The sequence below is a fragment of the Takifugu rubripes genome, chromosome 4 (assembly GCF_901000725.2).
Source record: "Takifugu rubripes chromosome 4, fTakRub1.2, whole genome shotgun sequence".
Taxonomy (NCBI): Eukaryota; Metazoa; Chordata; class Actinopteri; order Tetraodontiformes; family Tetraodontidae; genus Takifugu; species Takifugu rubripes.
In genome coordinates this window covers 12,118,929-12,138,376 of record NC_042288.1, presented here as the reverse complement: position 1 = coordinate 12,138,376, position 19,448 = coordinate 12,118,929, and the positions used below count along the sequence as shown (strand labels likewise).

At 46.2% G+C, this 19,448-nt stretch overlaps 1 protein-coding gene across 4 annotated transcripts; it reads right to left on the bottom strand.

Moving 5' to 3' along the window:
• Nucleotides 1–4,189: 4,189 nt before the first annotated feature.
• LOC101063126 (semaphorin-4G-like) lies at nucleotides 4,190–18,674 on the bottom strand. 4 transcript variants are annotated; one of them, XR_003888237.1, is made up of 16 exons: nucleotides 18,479–18,674; nucleotides 15,704–15,947; nucleotides 12,337–12,485; nucleotides 11,935–11,997; nucleotides 11,745–11,843; nucleotides 11,556–11,649; nucleotides 11,376–11,489; nucleotides 11,060–11,214; nucleotides 10,441–10,616; nucleotides 9,982–10,126; nucleotides 9,193–9,415; nucleotides 8,903–9,015; nucleotides 8,673–8,827; nucleotides 8,468–8,526; nucleotides 5,868–8,090; nucleotides 4,190–4,975 (listed from the first exon to the last, which is right to left on the bottom strand). XR_003888237.1 is itself a non-coding variant. In XM_029835236.1 (16 exons), exons 3-16 carry the CDS (start codon nucleotides 15,831–15,833, stop codon nucleotides 7,099–7,101), a joined length of 2,667 nt encoding a protein of 888 aa, XP_029691096.1. In that variant the 5' UTR covers nucleotides 15,834–15,947; nucleotides 17,102–17,184; nucleotides 18,479–18,674; the 3' UTR covers nucleotides 4,190–7,098. The 4 variants fall into 4 exon arrangements, 3 of the variants coding, with proteins under 3 accessions (XP_029691096.1, XP_029691095.1, XP_029691094.1); XM_029835236.1 differs by adding an exon at nucleotides 17,102–17,184 and having other exon boundaries at nucleotides 4,190–8,090; XM_029835235.1 differs by adding an exon at nucleotides 16,361–16,527 and having other exon boundaries at nucleotides 4,190–8,090.
• Between the last annotated feature and the right edge of the window lie 774 nt (nucleotides 18,675–19,448).

The window sequence follows — 19,448 nt, the reverse complement described above, 5'->3', positions numbered from 1 at the left end:
ATGTACCTGGTGACCTGCGACACCCAAAGGTGAGCCTGGCCGGCTGACTATTGTCAAGGGCTCTTCAGCCTGCTCCTCCTGTTGGGTGTCACTGGCACAGGAAGAAACTATCTCTTGGTCTTCATCTGTGGACCCCAGGCTCTGTTAAGAATAAAGCAACATCAGCTCAATCACGTTAAACAAAGTCAAAAATACATCAATGTTAAGTTTAGAAGAAGCATTTTTACAGCTTGTTCAACGTCGCTGCTGGATGTGGAGGAACAGGGGCTGTCTACTGGACCCGTGTCCTCTCCTCCTTCCCATGCAGGACACGCTGGGCTCTGTTTGTTGGAAGAGACAAGAGACAGGGTCCATGTGAAACATCAGGAACTGGTGTTAATTTTTCTCTATCAAAAGAGAAAAATGTACCTGGTGACGTGTGACTCCTAAAGGTGAGCCTGGCCGGCTGACTATTGCAAAGGGCTCTTCAGCCTGCTCCTCCCTACTAATGCAAAACCCAAGAAAACAGAAGATCTGCATGATGAAGAACCCTTCTCCATTTGTCACATGAATGTTTCAGTCACAAAGGGCAATATGTTTAACTTTGAGGAACGTTTGGTCGTACCGCCTTGGTTGGTCCAGAGGCTCATCTTCTTCTTCATCTGAGTCCTCTACAGTGACACAAAAACATGAAAGAAAGCACCGGAGAGCCTCGTTCATAAACTTTTTGGTCTTGGATTTGGCTGCATTGCCAGCTGCGCTATTAATGGGCTGCATTCTTTTTGCAGTGAAACAAAATGTGTTTGTCAGTTTACTTGGTTTGTGATATACTGACTAACCTTATACCCCCTCTTTATAATGTTGAATTTCAGCCTTTGTTTATTGCTTTGTACAGTTGTCCTTTGATGGCACTGTTTTGTTGCTTTTGATCCCTGTGCTTTGATTACGATTAATATATTACTCTGATCATCGCAGTGTGCATCGCAAGATGCATAAAGGCCAAACAGGACCAAGGTGGTGGCATGTATGATAATAAATGACCTAGAGCTAGCACAGACCTCCACTGAGTTGCTTATTTCCCCACACAGTGTGACTTACACATAGTATAGGGCATGTATGTGGGCGTGGGTGTGTGTGTGTGTCGAGGTCTATTTATTTCGAACACCTCAATTTGGAAAGGATTTGAGATTCTACTTGCCAGTTTTCAGCTTAGCTAACTAGTCTCCAGTCAGCGATGTGGCTCTGAGCAGAACTGCTAATTAATTTATAAGATTCTTTTAAATCAAGATTTTGCTGACATTCTGTTTTGAGTCGAACTGGGTCCCAAAATAAAAACGTCTACGCAAATTTAGTTGTACTTTCATCCTTGTGCTTGTGATGCGCTGCCCATGTCTGCCTGAGATTATGTTACAGAATCAACTCTGGCTTTAGCTTGATGAATAATTAATTCCCTTTATTGGAAAGAAAAAGTCAAGCAAAAAGGATCAGTCTGACATTCAATCATTCACCATCGCACATTCAGCACATTTAGCTCCAAACTGCAAAAATGGCTCCGTGCAAGGACTTGGCTGCTGCCTCCTCTCAGTTTTGGTTTGTTTGTCTTAGAAACAAAATCCACTGAGATCACTGGCTGCATTTAAATGAACAGATTCTTTTGTTTGTTGTTATGCCTGCCTCTGAGCTCAGCTTCAACGTGCCTCCATAAATCGTTTAAGAAGGAAGGCGCCCTGGCACATCTTCTCTTCACGTTACAGCTGCTAACTGCTGGATGAGCCTGAGATCATCTTAAGTGCATATTGACTTCTGACAAACAGACAGGCTGAGCACACATAAAAGAGAAAATGTGCAGAATGTGCAAAATCTAGTTGTTGGATGCTGTCATAGGGCATATTTAGCCAACTAGAGAAGGGTCTATACATTATATAAAAGGTACTATAAAAGATATCTCCGTTCATTTACATAAATTCCATTTTTTGCTTGAAATGTGTTGCAGTGAGCAGATGTGAGCAGAACTGGCGGCAGTTTTTATGAACACATTCTGATGACTGCATAGAGGCAACAATGGTGTAAGTTTCTGAGTCAAGGCCAGTCTCCCACTCACAAGCCTGCAGGCTTGTTGAACACTTACTCATGAGGTCGTGCTTGTCTTTCATCAGTGTTAAAGCAGTTTGATCCAGGGCTGCAGCCTGGGATCACCATGACAACTGAGCATGTTGCAAATATTTTATTCCTTCCTGGATGAGATAAAACACGTCTTGGATTATTTAGGACTTTGTGGAAAAAGTATTTAAAAATAGTTTCAACCTGTTGAAATGGTTTCATAAATGGAAGATTACTGACCTCTATTGGCCAAATGAAGAATTACATCACAGGGTGTAAATTGTCCCTAGGTGGCGCCAAATGCGTGCAGATTAAATGTGTTTGGAAGTAAGAACGCGCGCGCGCGCACGCACACGCGCATTTCATGTCTTTTATCTTTAACCATTGTTCAGGTGTGTTTGCATGTTGACTCATTTTTATTATCAATCTCAAAAGTCCAAACATTTGGTTTTTGTTTCACTTTACTCATAAGGACAAAAGTGCTCAGATGAGACCATAAATCTTCAGTTAATCTCAAAAATCAGTTGTGTCTGCCCGTGTGTGCATGTGTCATCTGACCACAGTCACATGGTTTGCCTGAACGCATCCAAACACCTCCTGTTTTGGACAAGCTGCCACCGTACCTACTCTTTAAAAAAAAAAAAAGTTTAAAAATAGCCGCCATTGGAACTTGACAGTTATGAACAAAGGAGGCAATTTCCAAAATACTGATGTGAGGATGGCTTTAATCGTCTTTGATATCCAGGAGCCGACATTCTCTTCAGGTTTATCTGAAGAGTGACGCGTGAAGTCTCGAGAAAATATGACGGGCAGCGGGTGGAGGAAGCAGATAAAGGCTTGATTGATGGGGTGTGGGAGCGGAGGCGCGTGGCTCCTTGCTGGCATCAAACCGGTCTGGGCTGCTTGTTTTCATGAAGCAGCAACAGTATCTGTTTGTCTTGGAGAAGAGGAGTTGACTGACACACTTCCCTTTGTTTTCTCTATTGAACGAGCTCCACAATGGTGACAAGCAGCCAGCTGTCGCCCAGCTGACTCCAGACCATCCTCATTTGCATCTCACGACACAGGAAACATCAGATATCAACTTTTGGGTCTCCAGAAATAAACACATCATTATTGCAGATGAGGGCAGCAGCCTTTGTCAATTTTAATCTCTAGGATCATTTCCTACACCTGAGGCCCAACGTCTGTCTGATGAAGCTTGCTTTCCCAGCAGGAGATACAATATCCCGACTGTATTTATAGCTCTCCTTCTGACTTGGTGAAACCAATCAAATATCTCCCCCCAATTAATACTAAATACGTCACAGTATTTTATAATGTAGAGCGAGAGAGCTGGGGTTCACTTTTCTATCACCAGGTTTCCTCCGACCTGACTGGGAAAGCTTTGCAGACGTGCTGGCCTTGAAGACACGACGGCTTGACTGATGAATCGATGATCCGAGAGCCACCTGTTCCCTGCGTTAACTTAGATATGGGGTCAGGTGAGGTGAGTTCCAGGTGTAGAACCAGGATTTCAGCGTCCGACCTAGTCAACGCAGCCAAAGGTTTAATCAGCTGAGTCTTTTTAATGACACATTTCAGAAGGAGACGGAAGGAAGGAACCAGCTATTCAAGTTGACCCTGATTAAAAGGGGCGTGGCTCCTTTATGTCCATAACAGCAGCCTTGACAGTTAACCACGTGTCAGTGTGTAACCGCTGCCCGTGCCTGGATGGATTATAGCCCTGCTGCTGTTTGTTTGCGTGTGCGTGTCAGAGAGACATTTAAGGGTGTTTGCTGCACCGCTGATGATATGGAATTAGGACAGTTGGCAGGTTCTGAGGTTACTGACGAGAAAAGGGTCAAGTAGATGATAAAAGCAACTGGATTCAGTCACAGAACCCCGTCTCATCTTATGATATTCTCTGTGTTTTGTCCCAGAGGATACTGGGGGGGCAGCTGAATATAACTGATCTCGAAGCCATCGAGTCTTTGCATCGGCGTGTGCTGAGCCGATTTATAGCCCTGGGCTGTGCTGGAGGACCTCCAGCAACACTGGAGATGCCCCCGCCACCGTGGAGCAGATTCACCTACCCGTCTCTGCCAGAGACTAAGAAACACACAAGCAATGATGAGGCTCCAAAAACACCGAGGCACAAAGATTTATTTCCCATCACCTCAAGTGAAATGCGAAGAACGACTGTTACTTTGTTAGTTTAGGATTCGTGTGCTCAAGCGTGGATTAACGTGCAAACAGAGCTCAAACCAAACGCATGTACAGTAAATTAGAAGGTATTGAACATTAAATTACACAGTGCTGGTACAGCTTCTGCATGCAGTTGCTTATTCTTCTTCTGGGTAACATAGTTTGTGCAGCAGGGGACACTCGTGGCCCTCTCACCTCTCAGGATGAGCTCTCACAGCGAGAAAACAACAACACAATGTACAAAATTACAAAATAAATACAGATCTCAATATTATTTTGGGGGGATTTCTCAGTAAAATTCATCAGCTCCGACACTTTAGGAGATTCCTTTTACACTCGGAAAACAAAGCAGGTTCGGAAACTGAATCGTGCAGCAAAACCTAGAAAGAGGCCATTATATGTCAAGTTTGGTGTTATCAGGTTACATCATACAGAGGCAAGGATGCTTACACACACTCTCACACACACACACACAGTGGCTTTGTGAGGAGCAAATGTTGCTCAGTAAAATGCTGGAGGCAACCATTTTTATTCCAGTTGTGCAGGAGGGGAGCAGCAGGTCGGTCCGCTCTGTCTCCCCTGACTTTGATGGTGAATTTCACTTCGGTCAAGTGCAGCCTTGCAGCATTTATCCTGCTTTCATTTTAAGGGAATGCGCTGCTTTCCTTGGGAATTAACGGGAATTTAGATTGGCCGGTACTCGTCAGACCTGTGACAGAGGAGAAGAACGGGCAGCTCAGGCCATTTGAAACGCAGCTGAAAGTGTCGAATAATTAGCAATGCTGATTTCAGTGGTGTTGTTTTTAAGCCACGCCGGGTATAAACAGAACAAACGAAGCCTCCACCTTAGCTTGTCTCCCGCTTTGAAACGAGGGCAAAGGGCTTTAATGAAGGCTCTTAAAGCGTGCAGCTATGTCCTTCTCCTTTGATCACTGCAGCTAGACTGGAAAGACTAGAAAGTGTAGCTCTCCCGAGCACCCAGAGAGGAGGACAGGATCTCGCAGCATGCATCACAGGCTGTGATGTGAGGCTGCATAATTAACGGTGACGTGCATTCTCCTATATGTACACAAACAGGAGTTCTGTTTCTGCACTTGGTGACAATGACTGCGGCTGCAGGCTTTCTTATCACAGCAAACCTCTGAGGAGACCCCTCCTCTTCCTCCCTCTGCACTCAGGTCCGGCTTTGAAGCGACAAGTGTTTAATTAATGCTGCAGTCGGGGGCCGACAGTCAGCTGCGTCAATGTGTGATGAGCTTCTATATTAATGAGAGTCTTGGACATTAGGAAGTCAATCTAGAGCAAAAGCATCCTTCAACATTCAAATGTCCTTTTATTCTCTTTCTTTCAATCTGGAGCAGGTTTTGACAATATTTCCCATTTTTATTTGATGCTTCGACTGATTTGAAACCACCCTGACAGGAGCTGCTGGCATGCAAGTGGATTTAAATGCACTAAAGTGTCGTATACTTTTTTCCCCCCAGTCTGTGCCATCTCATAAAAACAATAGATCAGTGAGCACCATAATCCGTTCCCTCGAGTGCTCATTGGGCGAAATGCCCCTGCAGGAGATGCACTGGTGAGATACAAGAATGTTTTACCTCGGTTTCTTTCAGCCGGCGTTGTGCCCACTAGCCTGTCGTTTGGAGTTAGTCTCACACTGAATATCAGTCCTGCGGTGGATTCAGCCGAGGAGAGCTCAGTATTTTTCATTCTAATCCACTTGACTCGAGTCCAGGTTCAGCAGACAGCTGTGGGCATCACTGTTGCAGTTCCTCACACTGAGAGATGGACAAGAATTAAGCTCCTCCATCCTGCTGTTCCTCACTGGCTCATAATTCTGTAAAAGCTCCCCGTGAACTTCCCAGTGCACTTTAAAACAGAAGTGGAATAAAATCTGTACAAGACAGTTTGTTCTGACAATCGTTAGGTGAAATAATCACTATTTAACATTATTGTTAACATATTATCCCCATGTTTAGATGTTAAATTTATATTTTCAGATAAGCCTCATGCAGCTAAACTAAACCTTCAATACTTTACAGCTTTATTTGATTAATTATGGATTAGGGCTCTAGAAAAGCCATTCTGCATTAAGTCACTTTAAAATAATACATTTTTGGCTCATATTATTAAGGACTTTGGAAGTCAAAACTGGTTTGTGCAGTGGCTGATTCCTTAAAGAAGATACAGTTTATTGCTAAATAAAAAAGACATAAAAGAAATACCTTATATTATTTTGTATAGTTATAAAACAAAAAGAATAAAAAAACTCATTCATTAGCTCCATATTATTATGAATCATAAGATCAAATCATGATTAATTCACCACTTGTGTGGTAAGAAATTAATACCATTTTATTATCTCATGCTGATAATAGAAACTGGTTAATTCATCCTTAAGAGTGAAAATACTGACTTAAGGATGCACTGGCCTCCTGTTTACTTGTCAGTGCAGACAAACTTGGGCTGTCCACAGCTGAAACTGTAAATCCAGATGCCTAAAAGCAGAAGTCTTCACACGTGCACTGATATGTCAGTGGGGCTCTGCTGCCTTCGGTTGATCAGAGATCCGTCTGTGGGTGAACGTGCAGCCCTGATCCTGTGGCCATTGCTGAAGTGAGGTAGATGAAAGTCGCTCCTTCATGGTGATTACGTCATCTGATCGGTTAAAAACTGTAGGAATGTCTCAAAGTGGAATAGTGTTCTAAGCCCATGTAGATAAGACTCCTCCATTGCTTTAGTCCTCAACAATTGTGAGTCGTGTTACAGGCACTTCTGCACCAGGTACAAACGCTTCAGTCCTCCTACCACAGGGGGCGCTGCATCTGTCTACACGGAGCTCTCGTCCGGCCTGGGTAGCAGCTGCGTGTGTCTCTTTTTCTCTAGGATCCTGTTTAGCTCCTCGGCAAAAGAGTAGCAGAGCGGCGACGTGTTCTCAGAGTCGCTCTGCCGCAGCAGGACGTAGCTGTTGCCGTTCATCCTCCTCAGCACGCTGGGCAGCGTGGCCGAGAGCCCGCCGGGGAAGTCGCACTCTGGGGGGGAAAGCTGCAGACTCGGTGGGGGTGGGGGGGCTGGGGGAGGGTGCCCTTTTATGGGTGTTCGGTTACCCTCGCCGGGGACAATCTGGAGAAAACCTCCGTCGTGGATGCTGCCGTTATGCGGCTTTGAAATGCCGTTACCAACACCGTTGCCGTTACAGTGGCTCGATATGGTCTTGAGCTCCATGAGGGAGGAACTTCGGTGGTGTTTTTGCTTCCTGTTGCCCCTCTTATCGGGCCGGTAGGCAGCCGCCGCATCGCGCAACGAGTACCTCCCTCTGTGTCCCACCTGCAGGCAAAAGCCTACATAGATAAGCACCACAGTGAGAACCACACACAGGCTTCCGAAGATGGTTACCAGTGACAGGTACATGGCCTCCAAATTTGTAGAGGAGAGAAGCTTTGAGTGGGGGAGAAGAGGGGCGGGTGGTGGGAGGGGTCCTTCAGAAACGGGAGACTCCGTGGGTGTCTGCAAAGTGGCGGAAACTCTCCTGGGAACAGTTGAGAGTAGAGGCGGGTCCTGGTGGACGGTGATGTTGTAGGAAACGACAGCGACCTTGATGCTGTTCTCAACGGCGTAGCAGGCGTAGAGGCCGCTCTGGCTCTGCTGCGCCTCGATGATCAAAAGACCGTCGGTGCCCGTCCGGTAGCCGGAGTCGAGGCCGTAGCCCTCCAGATGGCCGCCATTTAAAGTCCACAGCGGATTGGCCAGGTTGGAACTCAGCTCGCACTGCAGCAGCGCATCATCGCCCACACGTACAGCCCGGCGCCGCACGACAGCTTCTGAAACACGCATATTGGGGCGGTGAGAGAACCCAACTAGACAGGACGTTTTAAACTTATTGGAGAGGTGACTGGTAACAGAGAGGGAGCTTCAACCTTTTTGAATCTGTGGAACGGGAGGAGCTATTTGCCTGCCTTGAATATCAAACAGACATCTCTCAGGAGATGGCAAAATGTGATTAGAAAAGGGAGGAGAGGATTTTGCCAAGGCAGTGAGCATAATCAACTTTCAAAGAAGCCTTTGCGGCGTATGATGACAACTAAGCATCTTTCAAGTTCTCCCTAACAATCTATTTTCGATCTTTGCTTTCATCATTCTCGTGTGAAAAGGAAGCTTTCTCCCTTTTCAAGGCGTGGGAGATGAGACGTTTTCATACCCTTTCGTGTGTTCTCACATCCTCTGTTACCCTGCTGGATGTCCTGGATCAAAGTGGATCTGTGAGAAGTGGAAGCACAAGCAAAGACGTGCTTAAAAGTACGAGGACTTACTGAATGTATGGGCAGTGTGGTGCCACAGCTCTGGCTTTGCATCCTTTTAGCGAGCGATATGTCAGTACGCGGCTGATTGAGATCAACGCTGACCTGTTCATGTGTGGCAGGATGTCCACGCACGTCGTTTCATTCCAGGCACAGTGAGGATCCCTGGCGAAGATGCAGTCGTAGCAGGAGACGTACCTCTGACAGCTGGAGAGGGGGAGCTGAACCACGCCTGACGGGGAGGTCAGGTACACGCTCATCTGGGGAAGAGGGTAGATTCATTGGGCGCGTGACAGAAACGACGTGTTTGGATGTTCCAACGCTCGATGGGCTACCTGCTTTTCAGAAATGGCGACATTGTTTATGGGCTGCTGCTTGAAAGCTTGGAGCTCCTCGATGATGTGCAGCTGACCCCCAACGTCAACAGCTTTATGTAACCAGCCTTGATCTGAACGAGGGCACACGGTGGAGAAACGCTGTCATCAAATTCTTGGAATCATTTTGTATTACTGTATGGACTTGAACTGCACTACTTAAGGTTATAAGTATTGCACACAATTATTTAAAAGAATGTACAAACATTTATAATAAACAGGCTCGTCGATTTAATGCAAACTAATGTTACCTGTGCCAACATACAACACATGGTATATACGTCCATCCAAGCCTTGGGTCTCAAGGGCGGCCATGTGTGTGTAGTCTGTCGTCCTGCTGAACAGAATGGGCTTTCTGTATGAAGGTAGGACCTGCTGAGCCATCAGAGGATGCCTCCTGACGAAGTTGAGCACGTCATCAGGCAGGGCGGTGGACGTGTTCAGGCCCCGCGCCCTCAGGCCATCGGTTATACACTGCAGGTGAACCAGGACAGTCAATATGCAGTTGAACCTGGAGGATGTGTGACCTCAGCTGGTGGGCGCTGGCTTTGTGTGGGGTCAGCGTCCAGGCGAGCGTCCCTCCGTCCACCTGAGTAAGGGGACGTGATCTTTCCTTTGTGGGCTTTTTTAAAAGGACTTCAGCACACTGCGCTAAGAAGCTTTCATGCTCTAAAAATAAAACCCCTGCAGCTGCACCCTTCTGTTTATTGGCGATGTTAAAATTAAGTCCCATAAAGTGTTGAAGTGACACCACACTGGAGGATGTCCCACGCCGCGGCTCTGGGTGCCTCACTACGCCATTGTCACCAAAGCTACAGGCTGAAATTAAGCAGCATGAAAATTGGTTTGAGAAACCTAAGCTGACTGTGCTTCGAGTCTCATCCTTGCGGCGGTCGCTCACACCCTTTATCGTTTCCCCCCCATCTTTTCCCCCACACTTCCTAACGGATCTGAACTTTGCTTCATTTTTCTGGTGCATGGATGACGAGGGGTGATGCATTTCTATATTTCATCTCTGGAATGAACGTGTGTGTGTTTACCGTTCCGGGTCGGGGATCGGGGATCTTTCCAGTGTAAACCTTCCACTCGGATCTGGCGCCCTGGATTTCCATATAAGGTCCTTCAAAGGCCTCTTGCACAACAGACAGGGAATAGCGGCACACTGCAGAGGCCTTTACATTTTTCCTGGAAGGCGATGCAGACAGAGTGAGACAAAGAGCAGAGCAGAGCCTTAACAGCAGTAAACCCAGATATGTTATCAGTAGACAGATGTTTATCTAGCTGCATGCAATTTACAGTTATTATGCAAAAGCCACTTTGTTATCTTTACATCTCGTATATTCACAACACAGCAGCACAGAGAGGGAAACTATTCAGAGTATTTCAATGCAAGGATGTGGGACCTTTACCGGGATTCTGTTTGTGATGTCAGGAAAGGAAGCAGAATTGATTACTGCCTCATTTGCATTTGCATCCTCAAATAACCCGTAGATACTCACCACTCCAAGCCAAAGATGCCGTAGAAGAGTGTGTCCTCAGGCGCACGGCCGTGCAGGACGAAGACGCTGCGCAGTATGTTGAAGTGAAAGTCGTACTCCTGCAGGGAGCAGAGCAGCCTGGCCTTGAGGAAGGATGTCCATCGTTTCTGGAGAGTTAACCGTCCTCCATGGTCCCCCTGAGGGAAGACGATGGAGGATTAGTGTATAAAGGAGGACAGTGTGAGCATCAGGGGTCGCATGAGGTAATCCCTGGATAAATGACAAAACCAACTCATCATTTGGCTCAAAGTGGCACACAAGAGGAAGTGAACCTCCTGAAGAGAGCAACAGATGGTAGAAGAAAGGAATAACAAATATAACAGGACTATGGCTTTCTTTTTTCAGGCCACTTAAACGGTAATGAAAATGTTATGACAGGTTCCCAATAGCGAGAGGCACTTAGCAAATGAGATGTGTGCTGCATGTCGATCAAAATAACCCAAATAACCTGCTGATTGAGGCACCTGTGATCGTGTGATTTTGCTCTCATCATGAAAAGAAGAAGTCAATCCTTCATCTTTTAGGCAGCAGAGGAGGCCGCTCCTGCACTCATCGGTCAGGTGAATCGAGCTACACTTACTTTACAAACCCGGGCCACTGCCGCCACTCTGCTCTGGCTGTACGTGGACGTCCGTTCCTGGCTCCTCTCAGTAAAGAAGAAGTACAGCTTATCGTCATCGCCAGTGCTGCTGTCCAGGCTCTCTCTCACCAGTGAGGAGCCCACAAATTCTGCCTCTGTATGGGGAAAAATAATGAATTCTGCTTTTTTGTAAGAATTTTTTTTGTTTGCAATTTCAACCCAAATGGATGTGCGTAAATGTTACTGATTCGACGCATAAACCTGGCACGAGCTAAGACCTCCCTCACACCCATACAGGGGATCTTTTATCACTCACCATCTAGCCAGCGTGTGGGAGCGTCTTCTGTCCTCAGTGTGGGAGACGGAGAGCTGCGCCGGATATCTGGAAAGCTCCTGAATTCATACTGGGAAGCAGTATAAATCTGCTGGTCTGAAGAAAGGGCACATGATCAGCTTGGCCCGCTGGTTGAAGAGACCAATGGTTGAAGAAACCTACCGACAATGAGGCCAGTGTAGCCTGTCCTGGGGCCATAGGGGCATTTGTCTCTGCCCTCTACAGGCTGAGATGACATCACAAACTTGTCTTCATCCTGCAGTGACGATCACAAACAAGTCAAAATGAAGCAGGAAGGAGAAACAGACGGCTCTCGCACTGCTGAAGTAAGAATGGATGTGTTTATCATACGATGTATGCACAGAGTGGTCCGAAGGCATGGGTCCCGCACATGTAGAGGTGGGTGGAGTTGAACCGCTGGAGGAAGCGAATGTGATTGAAACACTCCGTCTGAGAAGTTAGAGAAGACTTTGGTTGAGATGCAAGAACACACAAACGACAAAAAGAAAACCCTGAGGAAGAGGCACAAACCAACGCCTACCTTATTATCTTTTCCCTTGAGCAGACACTGATTTTTTTGCTCCGGGGAGGCCTCCCACTCAATCTAACATCGACCACATGGGAAAACAGAGAAACGATGGATGGTTACATCTAAATGCACCAGCAGAGTTTTCAAATTCCTCTCTGTACAGTTTATGTTAAAAAAAACAGGCTTTATTTGAACGATAAGCATAAAAAAAGGGGCAGTAAATGAGCACAATAAGACCGCAACATGCTTCATTTTGAAAGAATGAAAGTACGAGAAGCCACAGGAATAAATGCTGCCTAAAGACGACACGCTGTTGTTTATTCCTGGTGAAATGCAAATGACGCCATTAGAGGATTGAAGAATCGGTCGCTGAGGCGCAGAGCGTGCACCAACAAGGAAACAAAACAAACTCACAGCGAGAGCGGCGCTGGCTGAGATGTTAGACGCGTTGAGGGCAAACACAGCCCCGCGAGCCCCGACATAGAGACGCTCGCTCCCGGCCTCCAGTAGCACCGTGCTGTAGTTGACTGCAGGGGCCTGGAAGCGCCTGCAGCCCTGAAGACCTGAGGAAATCCAGGAGAGAGGAAGAGGATGCATTAATGAAGATGTACCATGTTCTGAATAACTGCAGTGATGCCCAGTCCAATTGGCATTCCTCTAGAGGAGTATTGAACTGGAGCACAGCAACGGGCTGATTGGCCGGGGGGGGGGGGGGGGCAGAGAAGATCTGGAATCTTTTTGGAATCTTCTCACCGGGGCTGCTGCGCCAATTAGTGAGTTCTGCACGAAGACTTTACGTGTTGATTTTAACCCAAGTCGATGAAGAAAATCCATATTTGTAGGCCTCAAAAACAGTGATCAAACCGTTGCTGCCAGGGGGGCCACGGCGTGTTTGCTGCATGAGAATGAGCGAGGCCTCAATCAAACCTGACAGAAGGAGAAAAGCGTGAGCGAGAGACGTCTCTTCATTTCACATGATGGATCGTTTCTTTTCCACTCTTGAGCGCCGGTTCAAAGGTATACGCGTGCACAGCTCTTTGATTCTGGGACTTGGCCCAATATCAAAATAGAGCAAACCTGAAGCACACAGGAGCTGATTTACTGGTTATTTTTAAACATTTCTCAGTTTGAGCACTGAATAAAGTCATGATTTTATCTGGTGTATATTTATTCTAAACAATATTAAAACCAAATAGAATATTACTGAGAGTAACTACATTAAATATGAGCTCTTGTAGAAGTTTTTAAACCTGTGAGATGTTGGCAGATATTTGACAGCAAGAGTCGTATAATTCTGAAGCATTTTATGGATTAATAATACTTTGTCTTGATTATTTTGATTCAGTGTTATTAAGATGCCTTCTGACAAACATTTGCAATATGTATGAGGTTTACTTCTTAAATATGAATGCAAATGTAAATCATTTTTATCCTTTTATCTCAATAAAATCAGGTTGCACAACTGGAAATGGATATTATTCTCTTTAACTTGTTCTTTATATTTTTTCATGCTGAAATTGTTAAAGGCGCCATAGCTAATAATATACAGAAGATAATTTTTCTTTATTTGTCTGTGTTATCAAACCCAGATATCTATTTAGTAGAGCAACTGAAACATAAAAATAATATGGACCCTTTTCTGCTTTTCTATGTCCAACAGTTGAACAGGCCCACATCTGCGTGGTGTCTGCATGGTTCCTCAGCTTTTTGTGTTCCTTATTCAATTTTCCAGGCTATATTTGGGTACAACTGTTATACAGGACAAGACACACACACACACGCATACACATCCAAACACACACACACACTCTGAGAAGGCCTGTCATGAGGCCATTTGCAGAAGCCATGCATGTTACGTAACTCTTAAACATTCGATCCATCAGGACTCCACTTTGCCTGGGTAAACATGTCACCACTGTCAACAGACCCGAACGCACGCGCCGTAACAGGGAGGGAGGGAGGGAGAGCCCTCTGGGTGCGTTAGTGTTATAACAATATCCACGAAACAACACTGATATGAGGAATCAGCAGCCTGTGATCCACCTACTGTCTAATGTGACCAATGCTGTGACGTGTCGACTGTCAGCTCTGATGGCACTGAAACTGTCTGGAGAATAAAACCTCTCAGTGTCACACTGGCTCCATCCTCAACCGATCCACTAAAGCCTTCACGGTTACCATGTAAGCTGTCATTAAGATTCCTATCAGCTGCTGCACACACAAACACACACACACACACACACACACACACCTGCTCACGACAGCAGCAGCAGCAGCAGCCAGATCTCATCACGGTGCACTTGTGGGTCATCAGGTATCTTTCTTCCCTCTTTCTCAGCACGAGGAAGAAGAGAATCACCTGTATGGGATTTCTGGGACAATAACTTTCCGTGCCTGACATGAGTGCATGTGGGTGTAGACAATGCAGCGCAGCAGAGGGAACTTTCAGGAGTGCAGCTTGAGCATCGGGGCACCATTGACACCGGCAGCTACATTCAAGATCAGTTTACGTGAGAAGCCTCTCCTGGATCCGTTCACAATGGAAGGTGTGAGAGAGGCAGTTTGTGAGGCCCAGATGATGTTATTTACTGAGCAAACACAGAGGAATCAGCCGATCAGCACGGAACACAGTGTTCAGTGACACGAGCACGTACACAAACCCGCTGAACCTTTTGGCTCTGAAGGTGCCAGTCTTGCATTTAAATTCTCCCTCAAGTGTCAGGCTTGTTTACAGTAACCTGACGTGCACGCGAGCCCGACAGGCGCCGCCGAGTAAACTAATTTAAACCCGCAAACTCAAAAACACCCGACAGCTGAAAATCAGTGTGTGCAGAAGGTATTGAAGAGGCAACAGCAGCTTTCCCTCTCCTCAGAAATGAGATCTGTTTCGCTGCTCTATGCTAGCACACTTCTAAAGACGATGTGAAAAGAACTGAAAGCAGGTAACTACGCCGCACATTTTGAAGGCTTCGCCCCCAGGTTGCCAAGACACACTGAGATTAAAGGGATTAGCGGTGAGTTTGCATATCGAAGCCTTTTGATCAAGCGTCAGAATCAAAGTCCAGAGATAATGAAGAGGTTGCGCGATTTGAAGAGGACAGCACGACCATGAAAAGTGCAAATGAATGAAACGGGAAGCTTTCAGACTACATATAAGGATGGATGGCAGAGGAGTGGATGAGAGGGTGAAGGCGCAGCAGGCGAGGAGATGAATCATGTAGGAGGGATGTGGGCTGTTCACGCCCTGACTGATAAATTAGAAAAACTGAGATAAAGAAGTATCAGCTGAGGTTCAGGACAAGTGGAGCGAAAGAGGAGAAGGAGACGGATAACGAGCAGGCGTAACCTGAGAAAAGAAATTAAAATACAGACGGGGGAACACGGTCCACCTCACCGAGCTCACACACACACACATAAAACACTGTACACAGCAGTCTTGTGCCATACAACTGTTGTCATGGTTACGGTCCTCCTCCACCAGCTACAGTGATGTGACCCTCCTTGGATGTTCTGCAGGAATGCAAGTGCGAGTTGCCTCATAAGCCACAGCGGAGGTATAAACGATCGTTCCAGGTTCACGTTGATGGAAAAATGATTTGCACTGCATCAAAGGGCCGTTCACTCACACGTTCCAGATGCTACAGCTCGTTATCGTCCCCCATCAACTGACAGGTCCGTGATCAAACCTTTGCTGAGGAGGCGCGCGTGCGTGCGTCATGTATAGTTGAGTTAAATGCACTTCTAATCCCGATGTAACTGGTTTACGGGCGTTTGAGCTCACCGCTGCTCGTCACGGTAACACGTGGAGTCACATCCAGTTCCTGCGGCGTGAAGATGGAGCCAGCTGTTGCGTACGCGCAGCAGAGCAGGGGCAGCAGCCGGGCAGCAGCGGAGGATCGGGTCTCCCGCATCTCGCCCCGGAGTCTCGTGGCAGTCTCGCAACTCACAAGGGTGCTCGCACTCACACACCCACAGAATCGGAGTGGCGGGTAAGGAGGCAGCTTCTCGCCATACTGCACAACGACCTGCACGGAGAGAAGGACAAGAGGAGCGGCGTCAGAATGGGGACATTTCCTAAGTGATGGATTAGCACCTTTTAAACCAAGAAAAAAAAAAACAGGTTTTCAACCATTTTTGCTCCGCTCGACTAAATAATTTACTTACACTTGTGCTGGGTCCAAATAAAAGCAAAGCTTGTTTTTTGTTAATCACAATAACCAACTGGCTTTTTGGGAATGTGCCGCAACCAAACACACACACTGATGAATATCACCGACCAAACAATGACTGTCAAAAAAGCTTCCTTGTCAGAAGGCAAACACGTGAGTACTGAGCGGCCACGTGGAGAAACTTGTTTTGTAACCAGATTAAACAGAAAAGAAAGAACAGGGAGAGTGAAATAACATCACAAATAAAGAGTCTATTCAGGCGCACGGACCGCAAATAAAGGAAGTAGTCGCCGAAGTCGGTCTTATCAGAACGGCCGGCTCCGCCTCCCGCTGCCTGACGTCGACGAAACAGCCGAGGCGTCGCATTACGTGACGAACAAACGCGCGCAGCATGCAGGTGTGGACGTCTGCGATGCCGGACTGAGCGTGTGTTTAACTGTAGGTAGAAGCAGTGAGTCAGGGAGATGCAACACTGCGTGCACGCTGACCTTTACTGCCCACCGTTCCACCCACAGCGCCGAAGAGTAACTCTCAGTTCTGCCGATATGGGAAAAAATACACGAAAACACCCCGAAACATTTTGAAACTCGCCCTCCTGCGATCGCCACGCCACTGGTTTAGGATATTTTACGCCAACAGTTTCTGACTTTCTTAGAAGCGGCGCCTTCAGGTTGTCGAGGACGGGTGTGCAGGCACCACAAAGGACCAGAACAGGCAGTCCTGGTCTCAGTCAGGCCACCAGGTTATCAGCATTCAAGCCTCAGAACTGAGACTTGATGGAGGAATAAACTATCCTGTAAAATACCAGAGAGCATCAAGCCAGGGGGTAAAACGCTGGTAATTCTAACAGCAAAAAGGACGCAATTACGGCATTTTAAATTCTCTATCATCTAAAATCCATTCCTCTGAGTGCCCAGAACCCCCCAAAACACAGAGCTTTTTAAATTATTAACAGGCTACAGAGAAGCCCTGTCAGAATATAGAGGATATAGAAGCGTAGAAGGTCTGACCCAGACGGGAGCTGATCGGTCTCGCTGCTGTCCTCATCGCCGGCCGTCCCACGACGTCCACTTGCAGTCAATTGTGACACTGTCTGAATGGAAACCCCGCACCGACAGTCCAACCAGATGAATGTCAATCGACCCAGGCAACAGTCAAATCAACTGAGCGGCCCGACGTCTGTAAAACCCTTTTTGTTTCTCAAACAGACAAAAAGAAGCCAACGGAACCGAGCTGCGTCTGTCCTCGGGGTTTGTGTGTTGCAGTCTCTTTGTGAATGCAACACTGGGACTTTTAAACCAGCGTTTTATACTGATGCTACACTGACAATCAGCAAAAGAGACAAATGCTGACAGGCTGCTACTGTACTGTTGTTCACCCCCATTTGAAATCATGCACCAAACAACTTTGTGTTATTTGTGAGACCCTTTTTTTTCAGCTTTTCTCAGGCAGAGCAGGCATTCAGTCAATCCCACAACATAAATGTACCTGTGGCCGTAAACACTGTTGTACAAAGATAAATACAAAGAAGGAAGTAAGATACTGTATATCTGAGGCATATTAAAAGCAGTATTTATTATAGCAATAGAGCCAACAGGCTTTATTGTCGCCCTTTTGGACTGACTCAATGAGAGGCTCCAGCAACTGTACTCCAAAAGCATTTCTTAATTTATTATAAATGTGTAAGGGTGAAATATTAGCGTGAGAAAGGGGTTAATCTGCCCTTTCAACATTTGGGAAATGAGCACCATCAAGAGAATTAGCTACATAATAACAGTAGGAGTAATGGCATTAGCAGTTATGATGGCATTTAAAACATGCTTTTCTTGTAATGTGATTACAATATCACGCTCTTTATTTATTTAAACACTCCACAGGTAATAAGTGGGTGAAGCGTGTATTTCTAAAGCCATAATGACAAATGATTAGTTCAGTTCCAGCCATCATTTGTCGGATTAAAGATCCTTCTCTCCTCTCACTTAAATCAGATCGGTGCGTCCTCAGCTCATTGACTGCAATTAAAGCCCCATTTCCCCGTGTCTCCCTCATGGTCCCACCGAGATGCCTCATCGAGTCTGCATTTAAAACAACCTCCCGGCTGATACGTGTCAGAGTACAATTACGCATGAGTCACTGCGCTTTAAACATGGCTAAAATCCGATTATCCAGACACCAGCGATGGATGCGGCAGGAAGTTACACACAATATTAGAGATGGAATTCGGTTTTTGGTGATAATCACCTCAGGAAACCCTTTAGATCATGTCATATAAAGGTAATGAGGAGGTTGAAACTAACTGTAAAGCTCGACTGGATAAAGGTTAAATATTGGAAGCGGTGTCACCGTTGGAGAATGTTTAAGAGCGCTGGGTTGTCAAAGAATCTTACCTGAAACCAAAGCGCAAAATCGTTTCTTTCCTCCTAAACGTTCCAACCGGACTTTAGTCTCCGCACGCGCTCACCTCTTACGCTGCCTCTCGCTGAAGGAGGGCAGCGCGCGCAGGCACGAGGCTCCGAGCCGCGGTTCGTCCTGCGTCACAGGTGTCCCGCCCTTCTCCGAACTTCTGTGCGCGTTTCCACGCCCACGCACACGGCTAAAGGACCACAAAAACCTGACGACTCACCTGGTTTTCCCAGGTTGCATTGCTTGCGGTCTGACCCGCGCCCCGTTCAACGGCAGCGCGTGGCCTCGCGCTGCCACCTTGTGGCCGGAACAGGAATTACAGTCGTGCGAAGACGCTGAAAAGATCTATTTATCTATTGATCCCACATGACACTTGGAATGGCTTGTGTGTTGGAGCATAGTAGTTTGTGGTTTATAAGATCACGTTCAGCCACATTTAGAAGGAAATACTGTGATTTTACTCGCACCTTGGCTTTTTAATAACTCATTAGGAGCAGACACCATGTGTCAGTGCCACGTCTAACTGGATTTTATGGGAACTTGTCAGAATTGTAACAAAAATTTCATAGTTATAATATAAATTCTATAAGTATTTTTAAAAATTAAATTGTAAATGTGGTGTTTCTTATATTGTTAATGTAGAAACCGTGGGATGATTATTTAAAATGCTTCACAAAACTGCAGAAACTACAAAAGACTTATCTGAGCATTTGCTTTAGCTGTATATTCTGCACATTTAGGCGGTCTTCATTATGGAGCACTTCTTCCAGTAAATAGAAATGCTATGTAATTCTAGAAAGAACCTGATTGCATGCACAAACACAATAGAGAGATAAACACAATTGTGCAAGACTATGTTTACAACAGATAATCTCTGCATCTCTTCACTAAATTCAATTAAACGACCATATAAAGGTCTCACGATGATCTGTCTAGAGCTTTGCCCTCGCTTAT

What these genes read in the sequence shown, in the direction of transcription:
- LOC101063126 (XM_029835236.1), bottom strand. Translation starts at nt 15,833, where the DNA reads ATGCGGGAGACCCGATCCTCCGCTGCTGCCCGGCTGCTGCCCCTGCTC. An exon ending in GACCACTCTGTGCATACATC is followed by an intron (nt 11,650 to 11,744) that starts GTATGATAAACA and finishes TCGTCACTGCAG; the next exon opens with GATGAAGACAAGTTTGTGAT. An exon ending in TCCCACACGCTGGCTAGATG is followed by an intron (nt 11,215 to 11,375) that starts GTGAGTGATAAA and finishes TTCCCCATACAG; the next exon opens with AGGCAGAATTTGTGGGCTCC.